Source organism: Protomyctophum parallelum (genome assembly GCF_964188405.1).
Source record: "Protomyctophum parallelum genome assembly, chromosome: 10".
Classification (NCBI taxonomy): Eukaryota; Metazoa; Chordata; class Actinopteri; order Myctophiformes; family Myctophidae; genus Protomyctophum; species Protomyctophum parallelum.
The window spans coordinates 42,064,291-42,086,394 of NC_139704.1; the positions used below are offsets into that span (position 1 = coordinate 42,064,291).

Here is a 22,104-nt window from a genome sequence, read left to right on the forward strand (position 1 = left end):
ACAGTACCTGTTGCACAGTGGCATTCCCACCGTTGAGAATGGCAATGCCCAGTTTCAGAGTAGAGGCCATCACAGAGCCCATATCCCCTTCAGGGATTAGAACGCACATCATTATGAAAATCACAAAACAACATGATGTGTCAGAGATAAACGTGCTGCTGCAGGAAAGCGTGGGATGGGATCAGACTGGCTCTAACCTTGAGGAAGGACATAAATCTAAAGCCTAACTGAAGTGCATGGATTTCCCTGAAGTGCATAAAATAACCTGCCTCCAGACTGCCGAGGGCTAGGAGTGTCTAGACACGGGCAAACACATCTACGTGTCATGTAGATTCAGGGATCTATGAAATCAAATCATGCTGTCAAACTGTTTTTTAATAGAACTATAGGTTACGAAGGTAACCCTGGTTAATTAAATAAACAAGCGAGGAAGCTCGCTATGAAGATTGCGTCTTCTGACGTGATCACAGAAGCATTCAATAAACTCACAGGCAATCTATTGGCTGGGTCTGAGACTAATGTGCACCTTAACCACCCCCCCCCCCCCCCCCCCCAACCAATTAGTCTTCACTTCAACATGTGGAACCTTCTCATGAGGCATTGCCTACAAGAAGGGCGTTTTGGCGAGCTTCCTCGCTTGTTTATTTAATTAACCAGGGTTACCTTCGTAACCTATAGTTAATTTAAACTAAACTGCACGAGGAAGCTCGCTATGAAGACTTGATACACTCCCTTCTTGCCACCACAAAGTCTAGACCCACGGGCCTCGACCCCTGCCTGTAGGGTGACGGAGTGAAAAAGAAGGAACCCCGGATCCAGAGCCACTTCACACAGAGGCCCGATAGATCCGAACCTTACCTTGAAGCCACGCTGAGGACAGCATGCGCCACTGGCGCAGCCGTCACGTCCAATCTGTAAAAATTGGCAAACGTCGAGGAGGATGCCCAGCTCGCAGCCGTACATACCTCTTGGATAGACACCCCTCTGGACAGAGCCCAGGATGTCGCCATACCCCTCGTGGAGTGCGCCTTCACCCTTATGGGAGGCTGCAAACTCCTCGCCGAGTAAGACCGTTCAATGGCTTCCACTATCCATTGTGAGATCCTCACCTTGGATACGGCTTTTCCCAAGGTCTTAGGGCCCCAGGACACAAACAACTGTGTCGTCTTCCTGTGTGCCGCCGTCCTGTCGATATAAGTCCGCAGAACCCGCACAGGACACAGAGTATGCCTCCTCTCCTCCTCCGCCGAGGAAAAGGGAGGTGGACAGAATTCCACCAGGTCCACCGGTATACAGATGGTCAACTGGTTCTTAGGCACAAAGGCCGGGTTGGTCGTAATGACTACCCTCGTCCTGTCCACGGAAAAACGCGTGCACTCCTTGCTCACTGAAAAAGCGTGAATGTCACCGACCCGTTTAGCAGTCACCAGTGCCAGCAGTAGCGCCGTTTTCAATGACAAAAACTGCAGCTCCACCGACTCTAAAGGCTCAAACGGTGGTCGAGTCCAAAACCAGCGCGAGGTCCCATGAAGGAACCAAAGACTTCGGTACCTGGAGGAGGCGCATTGCACCGGTCATATACCGACGTACTAGAGGGTGCACCCAGACAGTGCCACTCCCGAATCCAACATGGCAGGCTAAAATAGCCCGCCAGGTAGACCTTCAGGGTGCCATAGGACAGGCCCTTGTCCATCAGACTCTGAAGGAAAGACAGAATGACTTTCACAGACGCCTGGAAAGGCACCGCCTGTGTCTGTAGACACCATTTCTCAAACGCACGCCACCTCCCGTCGTAGGCATCTCTAGTCGATCGAGCTCTCGCACTCTGTATAGTGTCGATGACACTCTGTGGCAGGCCTTCCGCATCGAGGTTCATCCTCTCACGGGCCAAGCCCATAGATCCAGGTCTTTCGGCCGTGGATGGAAGATTTCCCCTCTCGCTTGCGTCAATAGATCCCTGCGCAGCGGGAGTTGCCACGGATGGTCGTAGAGGAGAGGCGATATCTCCGACCTCCAAGAGCCCCACCCCGGAGCTATCAGTATTACTGATAGGCTCTGGGTTCTCACCCTCTCCAGGACTGGAGATATCAAGGAAATGGGAGGAAACGCGTAAAGCAGACTTCTGGGCCAGGCGTGCGCTAGCGCGTCCAGGCCCAGGGACTCCTGCCCTGTTATGGAGAAGTACTCCGGGCATTTCGCGTTCTCCCCGAGGCGAACAGGTCCACTTGTGGGCGGCCGAACCTGTCCCAGAGCTGAGCTGCCACCGCGTTGTGTAGGGACCATTCCGCATAGTGGCACCTCCCTCTGGACAGAAGATCCGCTCCCCTGTTCTCTATCCCCGGGACGTGGGAGGCTCTGATCGAGCTCAAATGTGCGTCGCACCACAGAGTCAGGTCTTGTGCTAGTGTGTGCAGCAGGCGGGACCGCAGTCCCCCTTGCTTGTTGACGTAGCACATGGTCGTCGTATTGTCCGTCCTGATCAGGACGTGACAGTCCTTGATGAGGGGTTCGAAGTGTCGTACGGCTAACCATACTGCCATCAGTTCCAGATAGTTGATGTGGGTGGTCCTTAGTTCGTCGCCCCACACTACTCTGGCAGTTCTGCCCTCGTGGGTGGCGCCCCACCCAGTCAGACTGGCATCCGTAGTGATGATCTTCCTCGACACGACCAGACCCATGGACACTCCTTCTGAAAGAAACGACCCGTCTCTCCATGGACGTAGCGCCGATACACACTCCGGTTGGACTGTGACTAGGCGATGACGACGATCGTTGGGCACCCTGAGAGAGAGCATCCACCTCTGAAAAGGTCTCATGTATAGTCTGCCTAACCGTAACACAGTTATAGCAGAAGCCATGAGTCCCGCCATCTGTTGGCACGTACGAAAAGGGACGCTGCGTCCCACCTGGAACGAACTCGCGCACCTCAGAACGGAATTCATTCTGTCCTGTGACAGCCGAGCCGTGAGGGAGGCAGAGTTCAGTGTTATACCTATGAAGTCTGTCGACCTTGCTGGTATAAGCACGCTCTTTTCGTAGTTCAGACTGAAGCCCAGTGACTGCAGGTGACTCACTACCCAGCTGGTGTGGAGTCGTGCCTCGCTCTCTGACTGCGCAAGCAGGAGCCAATCATCGATGTAGCTCGCTATGCGAACACCCCGTTGCCTCAGAGGGGCTATGGCCGCCTGAGTGCATTTTACAAACACTCAGGGGCTCAAGGACATTCCGAAAGGGAGAACTAGGTATTCGTAAACCCTTCCTCCGAACCCGAATCGCAAGGAACTTCCTGTGCGGTGGGTAAATCGGAACATGAAAATAGGCGTCCTTGAGGTCCACTGACCAATCCCCCCTGCGTATCATGCGTAACAGCACCACATTTGTCAGCATCTTGAAGCGAAAATCCTTCAGATATCGGTTGAGGGCTTGGAGGTCCAGAATTCCCCCCCCCTTTTTTCTTTACCAGAAAATACCGACTGTAGAAACCGTCCAGGCTCTGATCTGGAGGTACTTCCTGAATGGCATTTTTGGCCAGCAGGGAGAGTATTTAGTTCTGTACAATGACGGCTGCCTGTCCGCTTGCTTGAGAGAATATTATCTTCTCGAATGTGGGTGGTTCCGCTGAGAATTGCAGCTTGTAGCCTTTTCTCACTGTGTCCACCACCCAGGTGTGTGCGCCACACTCTATCCATTTTGAAACGCACCTCGTCAGAGGATTTTTTGTCAGCCCTACTCTTTTTTGAGTCAGAGTGGGTGCCTCTGTGGAAGGCATTGTGTCATATGAGTTAACACTGGCACCATGCCCTTTCGTGGTAAAATGGCACCCCCTAGCGGCGGGGCCATCAAACTGACATGGTGCTTGTGCCTTTTGGCAGAGCTCTGAAGAGCTGTCAGTATATCTGCGTTTCGTCCGACTGCCGCGGGCCGTTTTAATGGTCTGCGTGGCAGTGGGCTCATACCCCGTGTGTTCTGGCAAGGATTCAAACATTTTGTACCATACAAACTCTTTATATGAATCAGGGAGGGGGACAGGGGAGTTACAGTATGCAACGAAATTTTTTCTGCAAAAATTGGTGCAACAACAACAACATCCATCTTGTCCGGTACACTCTGCGCCAGTGGCGTGCAGCCCGAGGCTGCTACGCCTACGCTGCGAGCATAAGCTCTCCCCAGAACGTGGGGGCGGAGGGAGACGGATTTTATCAACGCCTCCCCGAGGCTCGGCACAGTGTCATTTACGCTGTTGCTTACTGTTGACGTTCGGGTGGCGATGACGCCATCCGTCCCGCCGCCGCGGAAGGAGGCTGACCGTGGGTCACGGTGTCCTTCTTGCAATCCTGTCGTTGGTGTTGGTACTGGCCACCCGAAGCAGAGGGGGCCCTAGCAGCCGCTGGAGCTTTGAAAGGAGGTCTGGAGCCGCGCTCCCTCTCGTTGTCCCTCCGGTTCATAGAGCGGCCGTACGAGGATCTATTTATTTTGTTCACGTGCGGAGGCTTTTTCTCTGTTGGCATGAAAGCTTGCGCTGCTTGCTTCTTCTTCTCTCTGTCTTCGTGTCTGGCCGTGAGATCGGCTACTGTGCCAGAGAAAAGATTATCCTGCAGGATAGGTTGGTCCAGGAAAGTGGCTCTTTCTTTGGTTTCGGAGCGGTTTAACCACCTAGCCCGTTCTAGTACTACTAGAGTGGCCATTGCTTTCCCAGTCATCTCCGTATTGTACCTTGTCAGCGCAAGCGCCTCTTTGTGGAGCCTCCGTAACTCGTAGATCTGCTCCAGATCCAATGCCTCTCCCGATGTTTTAAAGATGTGAGAGACAGAGCCCTGGAGTAGTGTGTTGGCGTTGATAGCTTTTACGGAGCCCGCCAGCGTCGCGTATGCCTTCTTTGTCATCGTGGACATGTCGTTTTCATGTGTTAATGTAAACTTCGGCTCTTTCGGTGGGGCGACTTCGGGGACATGCAGGAGATGAGAAGCTAGGAATCTGTCCATATCAGGCAGAGATTCCAGACCCACCTTCATGGCGACGCAATCAAGCTCCTTCTTATGTGTGGGTTGGAAAGAGTGGGTGTAGGGGTGTACCCAGGATTCGCCGAGCGCCGCCGCGAAACCTTTAGCCAAGGGTAGGATTTGTTTTGGCCGGGGAGCGTCCGGATCGTCGCCGAAACCATCCCAGGCCGTGTCTGTCGCCGCCGCCGTTGGGGTAGCTTCAGCTGGCCATGTTAGACCGCTGCGCTCGGTGGCCCTCTTGAATACATCGATCAGCGCTGACTTGTCCATCTCGAGGACGACTTGGGACCGAGCAGGGGCTCGGTTCTGAGCATCGGCCTGGGGCGCTGCGTCGGGCGCCACGCTTTGTGGCTCGGTTTCATCCGCAGCTGCGGGCTCAGTCTGGGCCGCCGTCCGAGGTTGCATTCCCGCGATGAGAGTGGCTCTGAGGCGTCCCTCAGAGTCCGAGTCTGATCCACTTTCAGACGAGCCCTCAGAGTAGGAGCCAGAAGAGGAGCCATCGTTGGAGCTCTGGCTCTGGTCTTCCTCCGAGGACTGTTCTTCATCATCGTCGTGTTGTTCGACGGGGGGAGGGTGATTCGCGCGTCTCGTACGTTGGCGAGGCGGGATGTGCGGTATGTCGGCAGCCGTTGCCGCAACCTCGTCAGCCGGAGCCTTCTTAGCTGCTCGTTTGCCTTTTTTAACAGCCCGCTTCGCGCGGGTAGTAGACGGTAGGTTAACATAATCACCCTCAGAGTAACGAGCGGGGTCTAGTGCGTCCCGTCTCTCTTCTGCCAATTGACCGTCCACCTCTTGTTGGTCTGCTGGCTCTGGTTGACGGATGGCCCCGTCGAAGAACTGCTTAGCACGTACTAGCCTGCGGGCTATTATGCGCGCGTCAACGCCGTCACACAGGGAGCAGGCACCCGGGTTATGAACGGCGTTGAGGGCGTGCTGCAGGCCCAAATGGTCCTCGCCGGCCATCCAGTTGGAGCATGTCTCACAGTGCTTTTGCAGCACTGCGGGCTTGTTGTCGTTAGCCTTGCGACGTTGGTTTCTGCTCTTCCCCGACATCACTGCTTTAGCGTTCTGCAGGCCGATAGCAGGAGTGGTAGCTGGGGAGGGTAGCTTAGTGGGATGCTAACAATAGCTAACACCGGCGTCCTTTTGCAGGAACCAAGCTAAGTTGCTAGTAGCTTAGCTGTAGCAGGCTTATGGCTAGTCAGGGCCGTGTGCTGGCCTACCAACTAGTAGCTGGTGTAGCTGTAGCTAAAAGCTAGCGTAACTGTAGCTAGAAATAGCTTAGTTGTCGCTAGTTATAATCAGGGCCGTTCGCTGGCCGTCCGACTAACAAGTAGAATTTTAATGAATGGAATATTCTTAACCTCAAAGTCAGGAACTCACCAGTGGTGCGGTTTTTGGAACCAGAATTCGCTCCTGTCCTAGGAAACTCAAACACACTGAAATCGAGACTTTGTGCAATGCAGTGATCTTCATGAGAAGTTACACAAAAAGTGAAGACTAATTGGTTGGATGACACCTTTTATCACCTTCGCCTGGGGGGGGGGGGGGGGGGGGGGGTGTTAAGGTGCACATTAGTCTCAGACCCAGCCAATAGATTGCCTGTGAGTTTATTGAACGCTTCTGTGATCACTTCTGTGACGCAATCTTCATAGCGAGCTTCCTCGTGCAGTTTAGTTTAAATTAACTAGCTTACAGAAATTAATAAATATACTAATCCTGGATAATAACCTTTGATCCGATTCAATTACTGTAATTCAGCCACTAGGTAAGACTATTAGACTGATATTGTCCTATATTACAGAGGAGCTTGGGTGGCACAATGAATAACGAATTGCATTTTTATAGCGCTTTTCCAAGTGCTCAAAGCGCTTTACAATGGTTCATTCATTCATTCATACATTGGGAGGTGAACAGTCGACGCCAGCGTCCTCACTTCCCACATTCACACACCAATGGTGGCGAGCTCACACCGACCGACTCATATTAAGGGTGCCTCCAGCTTTGCTGAGCATCCATACAAGCAAAATTGGGCATGTTTACAGGCATATACGTACTATATATATATATATATATATATATATATATAATCTTTATTTATTTGTATTTATTTTTTCCCCCATCAATTACACACCCCATGAAATCATGGAGTTTATTTATTTATTTCCTAAGCCAATAAATTGATAACCGGATCATTGGTCAGTAGGAGACTCCACCGGTCATCAAATCTCAGGAATGCAAATAAATAAATAGTAATAATAATAAATAAATAATTAGTTCAAGGCTTCATGTGTGTAAATGATAGAAAATAAGACAAAATGTGGGTGAACTACTCTTTTAAGCCTGGTTTATACTGAGATGCATAATAAGGTGGGCACCAGAGATAGTAGAATACAAACTGTACATAGTAGCATACAAACTGTAGATAGTAGCATACAAACTGTAGATAGTAGCACACAAACTGTAGATAGTAGCATACAAACTGTAGATAGTAGCACACAAACTGTAGATAGTAGCATACAAACTGGCATTACCTTTGCTGGCACTGATAGTCTGCAGGACCATCTCAGCAGCTCCGCGCTCATGGAGCCTGGCCTGCTGGTACAACAACTTCTGTTTCTCCATCTCCTTCTCCTGGGCAGCACAAATGTCAGTCCATTATGTAGGTTAATTACTACTCTTTTTTTTAATAACAACTTGTCAATTCAATTAAATATCCTTTAACCAAAAGAATAGAGTAGAGGCCCTCACTTCGAAGCTTTTCACCTCCTCCTCTCCATCCTCCTCCTCTCTGTGACAGCTCTGGAGGGAGAGAATAGACAACCATAACAACAAGCAAGACAAATGCAGTATGAAACTGGACAAAAGCAAGCAGAGAGCACAATTATACAATACAAAGACATAATAGGACAAAGAAACAGTGCAAGTAGGAGGCAGGAAACCCCAAAAGGGTTTATATTTATCACTTAATCCCTGACTCACAACGTTGTGAACTTGCTATTTTAGTTTGACGTTTTAACTACATTGCCTATAATGACATACTCAAAATAGAGATGCCAATTGTAAAGTGACTAATAGGACAGGACACAAGGACTGTGAACTTAGATGAAGTGGAACATGATGTTAAAGGTTACCAATTGGTACACTAATTTCTTTTTTCAAATGCAATTAGTGTTCCATAGGCCAAACGGGTAGTTTGGTGTCTTTGACCATATGACATTTAACCCATTCTGAGCGGGCACCCATTTTGGTGTCAGCATCATGTTATGCTTTAGCTATTTAAAAATAGCAGATCTACAAGCTCATATCGCGCCACCGAGTGGCGCGATACGAGCTTGTAGGTCTGCTATTTTTTTTTAAATCGAAGAACGACTGACATTTTTTAGAATCTGATCTCAGGTCAGAATGGGTTCATCAGACCAGTGTGTGTCCGGCGGAAACCTCGTATGAATCTGATCTCAGGTCAGAATGGGTTAATTTCCAAATTGCATTGAATTCAACTGACATCGCACAGGGGACATAACATTGATTTATACAGAGAACCCAGAGGCACATGGTTTGCATAACGTCCTGGATTGCAAACATTATGCCAGCAGCACATGGGAATGACTTTGGCTCGATACAGCACATCACTGGATAACGCCATTGAGGGTTATTTGAGCGCACAAGCGAATCACTTAAAACTGTAAATAAGGTCATTGTCCCTGTCATTTCTCTCACCTTGGCCATAATAGCAGCATAGGACATGTAGAGACGGTCACTTCCAAGTGTACTGTGGACAGGAGGGATTGGCCACACATTAGTGCATGTCAATTAAGTGCCACGTAAGCAGGCTTAGATGACAATAATGTACGAAGAAAGTCATTACTTTTAACACAGGGTAAATGCAACACTTAATTGCCTTTCAAGGTGAGTCTAGAAGGAGGATACCACTACATGACGCATACAAAGGCTTTTAGAGACAATGTCAGACAAAAAGTCCACGATCTGTCACAACTTAATATCGACATTCCTGGAGATTGATTTGGAGCTGTAATAAAATGGGTGTTTTACTGCATGTGAATACTAATAATGGACAAACGAACACACACCACACACACACACACACACACACACACACACACACACACACACACACACACTGCACTCACACATTACACACACGCACACACCTCCCTTCCATCAGAGCGCCCATGCTGAAGAGTGTAATGAGTTGTAGGAGGGGATCGATTGCGGCTCCTTCCGCCCCCTTCTCCTCTCCGACACATCCACATTGCTCCGCCACTCCCACCATCTGAAGACCCAACACAAATGTGAAGCCCCTCATGTGTGCTCTCTGTTAATGAGTCTATTGGCCATCCACAGCCAACCATACCACATTGCGTACACAGGCACAATGCACGTAAATGCATGGCAATCTTATACAGTTCCATTAACAAATGTAGCTGTCTCTTTCCCATTCTGTTTTGGTTGATTGATATCGTATTGACAAAAATGCTTATACTGTCATGAACATATATTTGTATTGTCAAAATAATAAGAAACATAAGTGTGTGTGTGTGTGTGTGTGTGTGTGAGGGTGTGTGTGTGTGTGTGTGTGCGTGCGTGCGTGCGTGCGTGCGTGCGTGCGTGCGTGCGTGCGTGCGTGCGTGCGTGCGTGCGTGCGAACTTCAGACCGGAGGGACAGATTTTCATGAAGGAGAGAATGATAAGGCTGAACCAAAGAAATTATACAGTCAAAAAAGTTGCAAGCTAAGAATCAAGAAAGGATGGGCAGATCATGAAGCCGGAGAGGTGATCAAGTTTTGAGTTGAAAAGGTAAAAGCTCAGGTCATGTCACAATTGTGAGACATACTATGAGATGTTGGTACAGGGAGGGCTTGAACAAACAAGTGTGTTTGCATTCTGTTACAATTTGTTTGTCATCTGTTTACTGCAGAAAGCCCCAAGCTGCGATCTTGTTTTTCCTGCTTCAGGAGTAAAATAGGTATCTTCACAATTTTCGATTAAACTGTCCACAGCCAGACAATACATAGACTAGCTTGGACACAAAGTGAAGTTACTCACCCTCGCACTACCACACAACTTCCTTACGAACTTTAAAGAGTTTTAAAGTTTGTTCCATCTCAGTGGTCTGTCGACAGGCTATGAGATTTAGACCCTGGCCTTCTTTGTACCATGCCTGAAGTACATCGAAATATGTTGACAATCCATAATGGCCTTGCACGTTAAAACAAAATGCCTAAAAACAAAAAAAGCATTATCTAAATCATCCACATTTTCGGACTTAATCTAATTTTAGCACATCAATAAACCAAGCAGGCGATAATCTCTTTTTCATGCTCGAGTTTGCCGTTCACTATTGGAGTCCACTATCGCAGCAGAGTGACAGCAAATCACATACTGTATGACATGTCCCTTTGACACTTACGGCTAAATCTTCCACAAGCTTTTCCTCAAAGCTGTGATCTTCTACTGACATCCAGGATTTATCATAGCCCTGCAGGAACAGGTTGACAGCTCTATGCCTGGGAAGAGGACAGAGAGAGAGAGAGAGTTTTAGAAAAGTGCAGATGGTGCTGAAATAAAGAGGTAAAGCAAAGGAAAAATCAATACAATCCATAACTCTGGGGCATTTATGATTATATCATTAGCATTAATCCACCATGATCTCCTATTCCATACCATCTGTGGAGCTCATTATAGTCTCCAGATACCAACAGCACAAGGATATCCCACACGTTATGTCACACCAAATCAGAGATAATAGTCTAGTTCTATCACATTTACACACTAACCTAATGGCCTTTCATTATGCTAATAACTTTGCCATAAGACTGCCTTGACAGGACTATGATTGATAGCCTAATTAGGGTTTACATTAGATCCTAATTACAGAATAAGTCCCCACACAATGCCACGGTCTCTTTCACATTCCAGGACGAATAGTATTGACTCTCTTTCAAGTCTTGAAGCGCTGTTTATAAGTTCCAAGGTGTTCCATCACACATAATGAGACATTATTTTGGTCGGTGAGAGGAACACAATGTACTGTAAATACTGAACATCACTGCTGCAATATACAGTACAACATGTTATGGTGTATTACAAAAAAGAAATACTTGTTCTTAGAAAGGTTCTTCACTGCAATGATAAATAATATGTTCTCGCTGCTGGGGGGCACTGCATTTTAAATGAAGGCACTATTTCTTAGTTTCATCACAAAACAAACAAAAGAAAGAGATTTGCTTAGAAATCTACACATTTTGTGTATACAGATAGACGTCCTGAGGGCGAGAAGGGACCTCGCCCAAAAGGGTGAGGTTGCGTGCAGGCAACCGCCTGGGCGGCAGTGGCTCAGGTGTCCTTGAGCAAGACACTGAACCCCTAATTGCTCCTGATGGTTGGTGCCTTGCATGGTTTCCGCCGCCATCGGTGTATGAATGTGTGAGTGAATGGGTGAATGTAATGCACAATCTATGTAAAGCGTCTTGGATAAAGGCGCTATATAAATGCACCATTTACCATTTACATATGCAGCCGAAAACAGTACTTGCGCTGTTGTACTGAGCACCGAATGGTGATCATGGGTTAATTGACCTAGACAATGACACACTGGACTGGCTTGCTGCAACGGAGCTGAAGGTCTAAGGACATATGACAGAAGTTAGACAGACATGTTTATACCAGCATGGTAAATGGTTACATTTATTTCTTGATCACCTATTGTCTTGATTGTTTAAACATGACGCCATGAGCCGCTAACATGCTCGATAACAGGCTTGATAAGCCCAAAGCTTATTGATAAGCTTGTTATCAGATTTTTTCGGATATATGTTATCGAGCTCCATCCCTAGTCGTACCTGGGCAGGTTGTATTCATGACACATGCGTATTGTTGTAGCTATGCAGGTTGTATTCATGACACATGCATATTGTTGTTGTAGCTATGCAGGTTGTATTCATGACACATGCATATTGTTGTTGTAGCTATGCAGGTTGTATTCATGACACATGCATATTGTTGTTGTAGCTATGCAGGTTGTATTCCTGACACATGCATAGTCGTACCTGGGCAGGTTGTAGAGGGGAGCCATCCGGAGGCAGGCCACCACTGCTCTCTTCCTCTGTTTGGATAAGACCTTATGCCACACAGCTTTTCTACTTCTCTCTGGGTGTTCCACCTGTACAGTAAAACAGTGTACAAATGAAAGCAAATTGACAGTTTCATTTGGTTTCCATTTGGTTTCAATTGACTTGAACACAAGGCAAATAGGTAGAAAAAGCACTGAGGCTAACAATATATTAAATGTAGCGCAGCCAAAAAAAAATTACCCTCCTTTTCTCCCCAATTTAATCGTTCGTCCCCACACATATTTCTGTGTTGTCACTGCTGTTGTATCCTCCTGACTCAGATGCCAATGAGGAGCCCCCACTGGGAGGACACAGAGCCTTCGTCCTACTCCTCCTGCCCAACACTCCTTGCTGACGGGTGCCGCCCCAGCCCGAAAGATTACATGCAATGACCAATTTCTCCCTTCCCGCCCGTCTTTCCTCCCCCAAACACGGGCCAATTGTGTTCGCAAAGACGCCCGACAAAGCTGGATAATCCATAGTGTACTCAAGGTTTTCGAATCCATGACCTCCGTGGTGGCGGGCAGCCAGGGACTATTCAAGGAGCACTCCTTTTATTTGTTCTCAACCATGTATGCAGGCACATCTAATCATGAAAATAAAAACGTATTCCAGAGTGTCTTTTCTCCCTGTGCCTACCTGTTCTAGTTGATAAAGGACTCGAGCAATGTCCAGGATCCTGACCACAGTGCTCTGGGGATCCGATACGGCCCCTGGATGATGTGGGAGCTCAGTATAGAGAACCTCCTGCCACCAGCACCCTGGAGCCCCCTGACAGAGGACAAACGATACAATTCATCATTTGGATCAGCACTCGCCTAATACATGAATTTTACAAAAAAAATGGAGGTTGTTTTGTCCATGATGAGGCACAAAGATTGTGATGAGCATGTTCTGAAGACCATTTAGCATTTAATGAGCGTGCTCGTTTGTGAAAGACAAAATGTCTCATATTGTGTTTTCATCTCTATTGACCATGCACAGTACACGTGTATTTGACATTTCTAGTCGCTCATGTCGCCTGAGTCACTTATCACTAAGAGATTATTGGAAGACACTTATCTGGATGCTAAGAGTGACAAGAGTAAACTTATATTAAATCTCTTTTGCAAAGAAAATAAACATTATTCTCACTGCAAGTGCAAACTTTTGGACCTTGTGCACTGTGTGTGTGTGTGTGTGTGTGTGTGTGTGTGTGTGTGTGTGTGTGTGTATAGATCGGTGTGTGTGTATAGATCGGTGTGTGTGTGTGTATAGATCGCATCTTGGTGAACTCTTGCAGTGTGTGATCCCTTGTCGGCTATCAATCGTTTAGTGTGAAGGCCACAAAGATATAATGACAGCCGATTTACAAAAAAAGACTCCTGTAGTGTGAAATACTTAACGATCTGTTGACTCGCCGACAACTTTAAAACTCCTATACAGTCTGTAGGTGCCCTTACTTAGTATAAGTGCATATTACTGAGTTCATATTCCATTTGCCACACATGACAGACTGATAACATGGATTTACTTACATGTTCCTCCACGGTAGTACGGTATCGTGGAGGAACATATATGAGTGAATCCACATAATCAGTGTGGATTCTGTACTGTACGTACTGTACCTTGCTCTGAAGACGTAACAGGCCATTGTAAACTTGCTCGCGGATATCCTCTTCAGTATCCTTCTGTGAAAAGCAATCCACACATTCCACAGCCATTAAAGGACGACTACACCACTGTTCAACCTATCTTCATATAATTGGTCCTCACCAATGTTCATGATAAATAGCTGTGGGCTTACAGTGACATCATCGATGGGGAATCCAAAGCTAATAGAACCGGCAGGTTTTCTATTCCTATAAAGTTACAATGCGATTTAAATATCACCCGTGTGAAGTGAGGGGCGCTCTAATCAATTATTAACCTTATATACCGACCTTGGAACATACCGTCACCAAGAATGGTGGTCCCTTATTGGCTAAGGGTTTCCACCGACATACAGTACCGACAGCCAATTTGCTCACACATAATTATGACGTCAATTCTCCATTCATTGTCAAAGGCATTTAATGTTTGTGTTAAGACAGAATCTATAGCTGTTTATAGGAGAAGAAAAGAAAACCTAACGATGATTGGATGGTTGTATACAGGCATTCACATGTCCTACCATACCTGAGAGAAGTGCTTCTTGGCCAGCACGATGAGGCTTTGGTCACTGGGAGAACAAGCACTGAGGCCCACTGGGAGTAGCCTCTTCACGGCTGCTACGATCAGAGACGTGTGTGTGCTGTAACGGTCCCCCTTCCTCTTCGTCTTCCTCGAAGTAAACTCCTCCTGAGTAATGAAAAGCCACAGATCTGAATGAGCATACACTCTTGAGGCTTAATTTAGCTCCAAGAGTACAAATGGACCCTTCCAAATAAAGCCCTCCATTTGCGCAGACTCAGAGTTACAAATGGATAAATTAAGAAGGGGTGTGCAAGGGGGGATTGTAAACTTCAATGTGATTACATTACCTGCTATAATAATTTAATAAGGACCAGGCTTTTTTCCTACAGTGGTTTGCATTGAAAGTGCCTATATACAGTACTTAGTTGACCACAGCCCCCCAGGGCTCTATACTAGACCCGCTAGTATATTCTTCTTTCTTTGGCCAAGAATAAGGACGCTAAGATTACTTACTTACTTTATAGATTGGCCTACTAGTTCAGGAGCTGGAGCTTCATTGCATGACATTATGGAGAGACAAAGGAAACATGGGGGAGGACGTGGCAGTCATTGTCGTGATGTTTTGATAATAGACTTGTAGCTACAATACAGGGTATCATTAAGTACAGTGCCCAAATTGGCTGTCAAGTTCAAATTATAAATCGCTAACCTTGGACAGTTTATTGTTGTTGGTGTTGAGCAGGAAAGCCAAGTTGTTGATTTCATTCTGGACCACATAGTTCTGTTCCTCCCACTTGAAATTCTGTTCAATATAAATACATTGTTATATACCAATATACAGTTATGGCAGGGCCAATCGGCCATACAGTACTACTGTAACACATACAACTACAGTAATAATTATATTCATGAGCCATTATATACACACACATGGATACTGATATGCATAATGTTCTGAATTTAGCCACCACCCATATCTACATATTTTCTAGAGGATGTATGCACACTTTGCATGAGCAAAATGTGTCACATTTATGCATGATACAGTTCAAATGCCTTAGTAAATCTGTCCCATTATGTACAAAACATAGAAACATATTTGCATATTTTGCACTGAACAACGTATTCACAGTGGTCATGTGGCGACGAAAAACTGAAAAAAGAAATTTACTAATTATCACCCTCACATGAGACTTGGCCCAGAATATGAAAATCTCTGCCACCATGCTGAACAACTGCTCGGCTTCAGGGTTGGGCTCCTTTAACCATCTGGCTCTGAAACAAGACAGGCACAAACATGTCATGTCATGTTAACATCCTTTGCCCAAATATGATACTTGGAAAGATGGAAGAAGTTAAGTTGCAGTCTCTTCCATTCAAAGCTGCAAAGCCAGATGCCACATTGTTTTTGTGTGTTTTCCCTATTAATTAGCTGCTTTTTGCGCGTTTTGATTATTGTTTTGTGACCAAGTAGTTTAATGTATGAAAGAACCTTGAAATGAATGCTGAAAGTAAATACAATACAATAAAGATTACTAACAAATTAACAATTTAAAATAAATGCCAGAACTACAATTACAATATTTTAAAATATTAAAATATTTTCAGAAATGTATTTTAAACAAAAAAACTAGACTTTTTGCATGACAATGGATTTATTTCACACCAAATGATGTGGATAAGAGATAAGAGATATCTTTGAAGTGCCAAATAATATCAACATAATATTCACAATAGACACAATAGAGACAATACATTTTCAAGTTTTTTAGGTATCTTGATTACTGTCAACATTGTTTTGCGAATGAATGCATGGGACCCGAATGGAAACAAGACGGCAAGGTCTTTTTTCGGTGCTCCTTTTGGATAAATGTGCTTTTGACTGTAAAAAAGAAAATCTATGTTAGCGCCACAGTCTTTGTCACAGAAGTGCCATGAGAGCACGCCTCACCGGTTTGAGTCCACAAACGGGATGAGGAGTGGGTAGAACGTGTAGAGGTCTCGCACCAGCACAGTGTACTTCTCCTGTATATGTAGCTCTGCCTCCGAGAGGTCGCTCTGCCCCTCCGCCTTCATATGCTCCTCCTCCAGCAGCACAGACTCCGCCCGCTTCCTCAGTTTCTCCATCAAAGGCAGGAAGTGGCTCTTCAGCAGCTCAGTGTTGGCCTGGCATATGATTTGCTGGGAAAAAGCTGATAATGGACATGGCCGACAAGTTGATGATTGTGTGCATGGTTGATTTAGTTACCATGCTAGTGAGACTGCACTTTCAGTGCAGCATCAAGAAAACTATGAGAGACAGAGAGGTCAAAACACAGTCTCGCGGGATGTCGGTCGGTCTTTCATTTGCAAATTTGCATACAGATGTGAGGGGACTCAATTTAACTGGTGTTTTTGAGGGGCACTAGATCGGCTGAGCACGGAATGTGATGTGAGCGCCCCTCACTTCCCACAGGTGTGATTTTTGAGGGGCAATAGCTCCTCCTATGTCTAGCTTTTAGTGTGTGCGGCCTGAAGGAAGCAAAACACACACACAAGGAGCCCCAGTGCCTTGGCGGAGAAAAACGTGGATAGAGCGTTGCAGTCCCGCCCCCTCGAGAGACCCGGAAAATAATTCCCTGTTCATTTTCCTCATAGACTTTCCAAAAAGTATTTATTTAAAGACGTTTACGCCGTGGACAAAGCCAACTCGAGTTGTGACAAATCATGACAATAAACACAATGTTTTGGGCCGAACAAATAATTAGAAATAAAAAAGCGGCAGGTTTACAACACTTTTTTTGTTGTTTTTCTTCTTTGTAATTATTTGTTTGGTCCAAAATATTGTGTTTGTTGTCATGACAACTCAAGTTGGCTTTGCACGACGCTTAAAAGGTATTTCAATCATTTCTTTTTTAAATGTCTATGGGGAAAATGCATTGGGAATTATTTCCATCATGAAAGGGACTTGTACAGGACTAATCAGTGAAAACCACTTAACTACAAAACGATGCCTGATGCATAAACCCAATCAATAACAACATTGTCTTTTTTTTATTCATTAACTAATCACACTCTTCCACAATACAAACACACTAAACTGTGCACAGTAAAATGTACAAGTTCTCCACGAGTCAATAGCATTAACACAAAGAAACACAGTGGGGCGCCCGCTGGCCTAGTGGTCCAGGCGAGAATGCCACATATAGGCTTTGGCCTGACAGTGCATTGCATTATACTATCGATAATAAAGGCAGAAAAGCAAAAAACTAATCTTAAAATGTGTGATTTACCGTCATTAATGACACTTCTGGAAAGGACTGAAGGATACATAAATCTTCATGGACATATACTGGTGACATCAGAGATCTCCATATAAGGACAGAAAAGGGACAAGGCCGACTTGTACAGGCATCTCCATATAAGGGCTAAAGGGCATATCAGATATAAGGCATATCGGATTGACAGTGCAACGAGGGTACGCCTATAAGCGGACTGAACTCTAGTCAATTAAATGTACTTACTTGTTGATTTTTGATTAGCTACGGCAGCTGTCTAATTACTACTAAGTACTTCTATTTGTGTGTGTGTGTGTGTGTGTGTGTGTGTGTGTGTGTGTGTGTGTGTGTGTGATTTCATGTGATCTCACACCATATCACTGGTCACTATATATACAAGCCAGCAACACAACAACACCAGAGGGAGTTCAAAAAACCATGTGCAACCCAGATTCGGCACAAACAAGGATTGATTGATTGATTGATTGATTAAAATATTTATTAACAGTTTGCAGAATTACACTACATTTCAAGCACAACTCAATACAAAGACTGTTAACTGTGAGTGGACACTTGTTTACAAGAGGGTCCACCTAAATTCATTTCACTCCTATGCCACAAAAAAGTGGAACGCCCTAAAAAACTGTCATTAAGATGTAAATCCCTTGACTCCACCCACCCCTTTCCCCCCTCACTGTATACGTTTTCCCCCTTTTTACCTCCTTTATGATGATTTCCTGTTTTTGGCTTTATAGAAGTGCATAGTGTACAAAATGATATGATGAATTGAAAATGGTGGACCCTCTTGTAAACAAGTGTAATGCTTTATGGCAGGGGTATTCAATTAGATTAGGCCTCCTATGTGACACAGACCGAGTAGAAAAAAACGTGCCATTTTATCATGATTATTAGTGAGGACCTATTATATGAAGATAGGTTCAAAAGTGGTCCTTTAATGATTACCGTCATTATGGTAATCTCACAATTAATATCGCACACACCATACCTGTAACTTTTATTAGCCCTCTTATTATTTTATTTTTTATTTATTTATTTTTTTGGGGGGGGGGGGTAATAACCGCCATACCGGCGGTATGGGGGCCGGCAATAACCGCAGTAATAAAAATCCCATACCGCCCCAGCCCTATGATGGCCTGTTTATCTTAGACTTGAGTCCAAGTCTGAAGACGTTATGCAAACTAGCGGTTATCCAGTACAATCTGGAACCTTATGAACTCCCACACGACATCAGGTGGGAACTGGCAGACATGACTACCAACAGTCTGAACTCCCACACGACATCAGGTCGGAACTGGCAGACATGACGAACAGCAAGAGAAGAAATAAATAGCCAATAAAAGTGGGTCAGCATCATTATTTCGACGTTAGTAACGACGTGCGTTACAAACCCTGTCCCTAGCACTAAACGCACGCCAAGCCACACTAATGTGCCATTGGAATTACGAGCCGATCCCAATAACTCTACCCCGAAAAATAAACAGGGAAAAAAATCAGTGAACACGCAAAAAGGAAGAAAAAAATTAAGAAATATACATAGTCATATTTGTCAAAGCACTGTCTCCGTTGTGTTCTTGTCTCCATTGTGTTCTTCTTTCCCCTCCCCATATTATTATTAGACTAATATAACTCTGTAGAATCTGGAATCTCTGTATGTGGAACAACTCGGGGGAAGGGAAATCCAATCACAACCAAACAGGGCCAGACCAAATCTGCAGAGGCTATTTAAATTATTTTTGCACTGGCAGAATCGTCTGGCTTAGTCAAAGGTGACACCTTGAGTGAGACAGTGTTGGTTGCATATCATTCTCTCTCTCAACACTCCTCTTCCTGTCTCTCTTTACTGTACATTCTATGGCAGAAACGGGCACAAATACCAACCAACCGACATTTGACAAGTTGTTGGGCTTAAGGAAGGAATCTCGAAAATGAATGCTGCAGGGTCCTACTGTTATTTCTAAATGATATGGTGATATACATACCGGTAGATACATTTCCGGGACATTTCCAATAAGCATCCAAGAACTTATTAAATATGCGCATTATCACCCCAAGGTGTGATCTCATAACCTGACTCTGCCAGATGGGGGCGGTATTGAGTAACCATGTTCCCCAAGACAGCATCCATCTGAGATCGCTCAGGGGGTTGAGCTAACACCGAACCGCTCCCGGTTCGAACCAATCAGCGTGAGCTAAGGGCGGGATATGTGCGAAACCGGATGTGACGCTATATAGAAGTCACGTAGACACGTCAATATGATTGGTTGTGTTTGCACGCCCACACGGTGATAGACAGACGTTCCCATCCAATCATCTACCAAGTATCTTGAAAAAAGGGAACAGCCCCGTCATCGAATTGGCTCCCGAGATCCCAGATCCCAATAAGCTGTGAAACAAATGTGTGTAGCAAGCTTCTTGGATCTGGCAGCGTCAGGTTAGTGATCTCATGGGCGATCTCCATGTGTCTAATATGGCCGTTTCATCATAGCCAGACATGGCATGGCCAGACTAATATCACTCTGTAGAATCTGCATTTCCAAGCCGTGGATGAAAAAAATGCCTCTGGTGATAAGCCTGCCCCATATTTGCACACTGAGCCTTGATGGTATCCCACAAATGATACGTAGCTTACGGAGTTAGTTCAGTCAGATAATATCTGATAATCAGATAATATCTGACTGAACTATATATACTATACTATATCTGACTGACCCCTCGAGTATATTATACTCGAGGGGTTTCATGCTGTACTCAAGGGGTTAATATTCGTATTCAGTGTGTGCAAGACCCACATGTCATTCGCTGATGTGGCATGCTCTTCCTGCCTTCCTTCTGCTATTCAGTATTTTAGCTGTGACGTGAGCGCCCCCTCCAGAGATACTTCCGGGTCCCACTTTTGTGTCGCTTTTGTGTCCTCATAGACTTATACTGTGTCCCTCCGTCGGACTAAATCTGAGACGAAAACAACCACGAAAGTCTCATTTTACCGCTTTCCTTGCAACAACAAAGCTACTGGTCTCCCAAATCTGGCTGTGACAGTCCGTCTGCCCCACACTGAATATTATCACCATTTTATTTCATTGGGTCAACTAAATCCTCATTATTGCAAACTAGATTCAACATACTCAACCCTGCACACATTCTAAATATGCCCCCGAAATATTGTACTGAGCAAATGGACTGTTACCACCTTCAATAATAATGATAATAATAGTCTTTATTGTCTCCATGTCATGGACACTTAATGGACATTAATAATTCTACTCGAGTTGGAAGCATTTTAACCCTCAATGGCTTCCTTTCTGAAAAATAACGTCATTGTGAAAAGATTCACGTGTTTAGATATTCTATTTACAATGAGATGCGGACGGGAGCTGGTGCCACTTGGACCCTTAGGTCCAAGTGGCACCAGGTTTTATTGTATATCTATCTCCCTGCTCTTAATGTTTAATGATGGTGTTCGATTGTGCCGAGCAGGGAGAAAATGAAGCAGAGCCGAACGCCAAGATAATATATTATATGCACACTCATTCACACTCATTCTATAATAAATATTGGTTAAATCTATTCGTGAGTTGTCTGACTGAACTCCCTGAGTGGAACAACTCGGGGAATCCAATCGGCCAGACCAAATCTGCCAAGGCTATTTCAATTATTTTTGCACTGGCAGAATCGTCTGGCTTAGTCAAAGGTGAAAGTGAAAGTGTTGGTTTGCATATAATTCTCTCTCAACAATTCTCTCTCTCAACAACGGGCACAAATCTTCTTAAAAAAAAAGAAAATGACCAGATAAATGTCTGGTTTGAATTCAAATGTAACCTGTAAAGTTCCTTTATGTTGTCACCCTGATTCTCTGGATCACAACCCAGTCAACCTGATCAGCTGTGACTTGTATCCTCAGACAGGCCGATGCGGAGCTGTGCTGCTTCTCCACATCTTCCATGTCAAAACGCCCTTTCTCCATTAAGTAAATAAATAAATAATTTAGATAAAAAAATTATGATCTACCTGCCAGTCGCTTCATCCAGTCGGCATTGCCCTTGCCAAGGTGGTTGGCGATGACGCGGAGGATGTGGCCGAGCAGATCGCTGGCGTGCTGGGGGGTCAGGGAGGTGCAGAGGGGGCTCCCCGCCTGGCCCTCGGGGCCCCACTGCCACCAGCAGGACATGTAGCTGCACAACAGGGGCAGGGTGACTTCGGTCACGTGGCTGTAGTGGGCCTGGTGAGACGAGGCCCCTGAGCACGCTAGCTCCTCCACCTCCCTCAGAGCCTGCTCCAGAGACGGCAGGAGAGGACACATCTCCTCTACCTGCTCTGGCAGCCCCATGTCTGATAGAGACAAGGAAGAGGAGTCTGGGATGAGAGGGATTTATGAACCCTAAGCCTATAGTTAACTTAACTACGAGTCTACGACTAATAATAATAAATAAACAAATAACAATAATAATAAACAATTCAACAACTAAACAACTAAACCATAATGTAAAATCATCTTTATTTTAGTTTGTCATAAATCAAGGCTGATATTGGCTCAAATAAAAC

At 45.4% G+C, this 22,104-nt stretch overlaps 1 protein-coding gene across 1 annotated transcript in view; it reads right to left on the bottom strand.

Annotated features, from left to right (window-relative positions):
* Positions 1-22,104, bottom strand: part of LOC310865836 (ryanodine receptor 2-like) — a gene marked incomplete at both ends in the record, with an annotated part of 126,701 nt that overhangs the window by 34,371 nt on the left and 70,226 nt on the right. The window contains 14 exons of the mRNA XM_083775046.1: positions 8-87; positions 7,535-7,634; positions 7,752-7,802; positions 8,721-8,772; positions 9,173-9,294; positions 10,432-10,528; positions 12,071-12,183; positions 12,773-12,904; positions 13,741-13,803; positions 14,291-14,452; positions 14,997-15,089; positions 15,475-15,562; positions 16,239-16,479; positions 21,571-21,891. Of these exons, the coding sequence (XP_083631172.1) occupies positions 8-87; positions 7,535-7,634; positions 7,752-7,802; positions 8,721-8,772; positions 9,173-9,294; positions 10,432-10,528; positions 12,071-12,183; positions 12,773-12,904; positions 13,741-13,803; positions 14,291-14,452; positions 14,997-15,089; positions 15,475-15,562; positions 16,239-16,479; positions 21,571-21,891 (1,715 nt within the window). The remainder of the gene's footprint in view (positions 1-7; positions 88-7,534; positions 7,635-7,751; positions 7,803-8,720; positions 8,773-9,172; positions 9,295-10,431; positions 10,529-12,070; positions 12,184-12,772; positions 12,905-13,740; positions 13,804-14,290; positions 14,453-14,996; positions 15,090-15,474; positions 15,563-16,238; positions 16,480-21,570; positions 21,892-22,104) is intronic.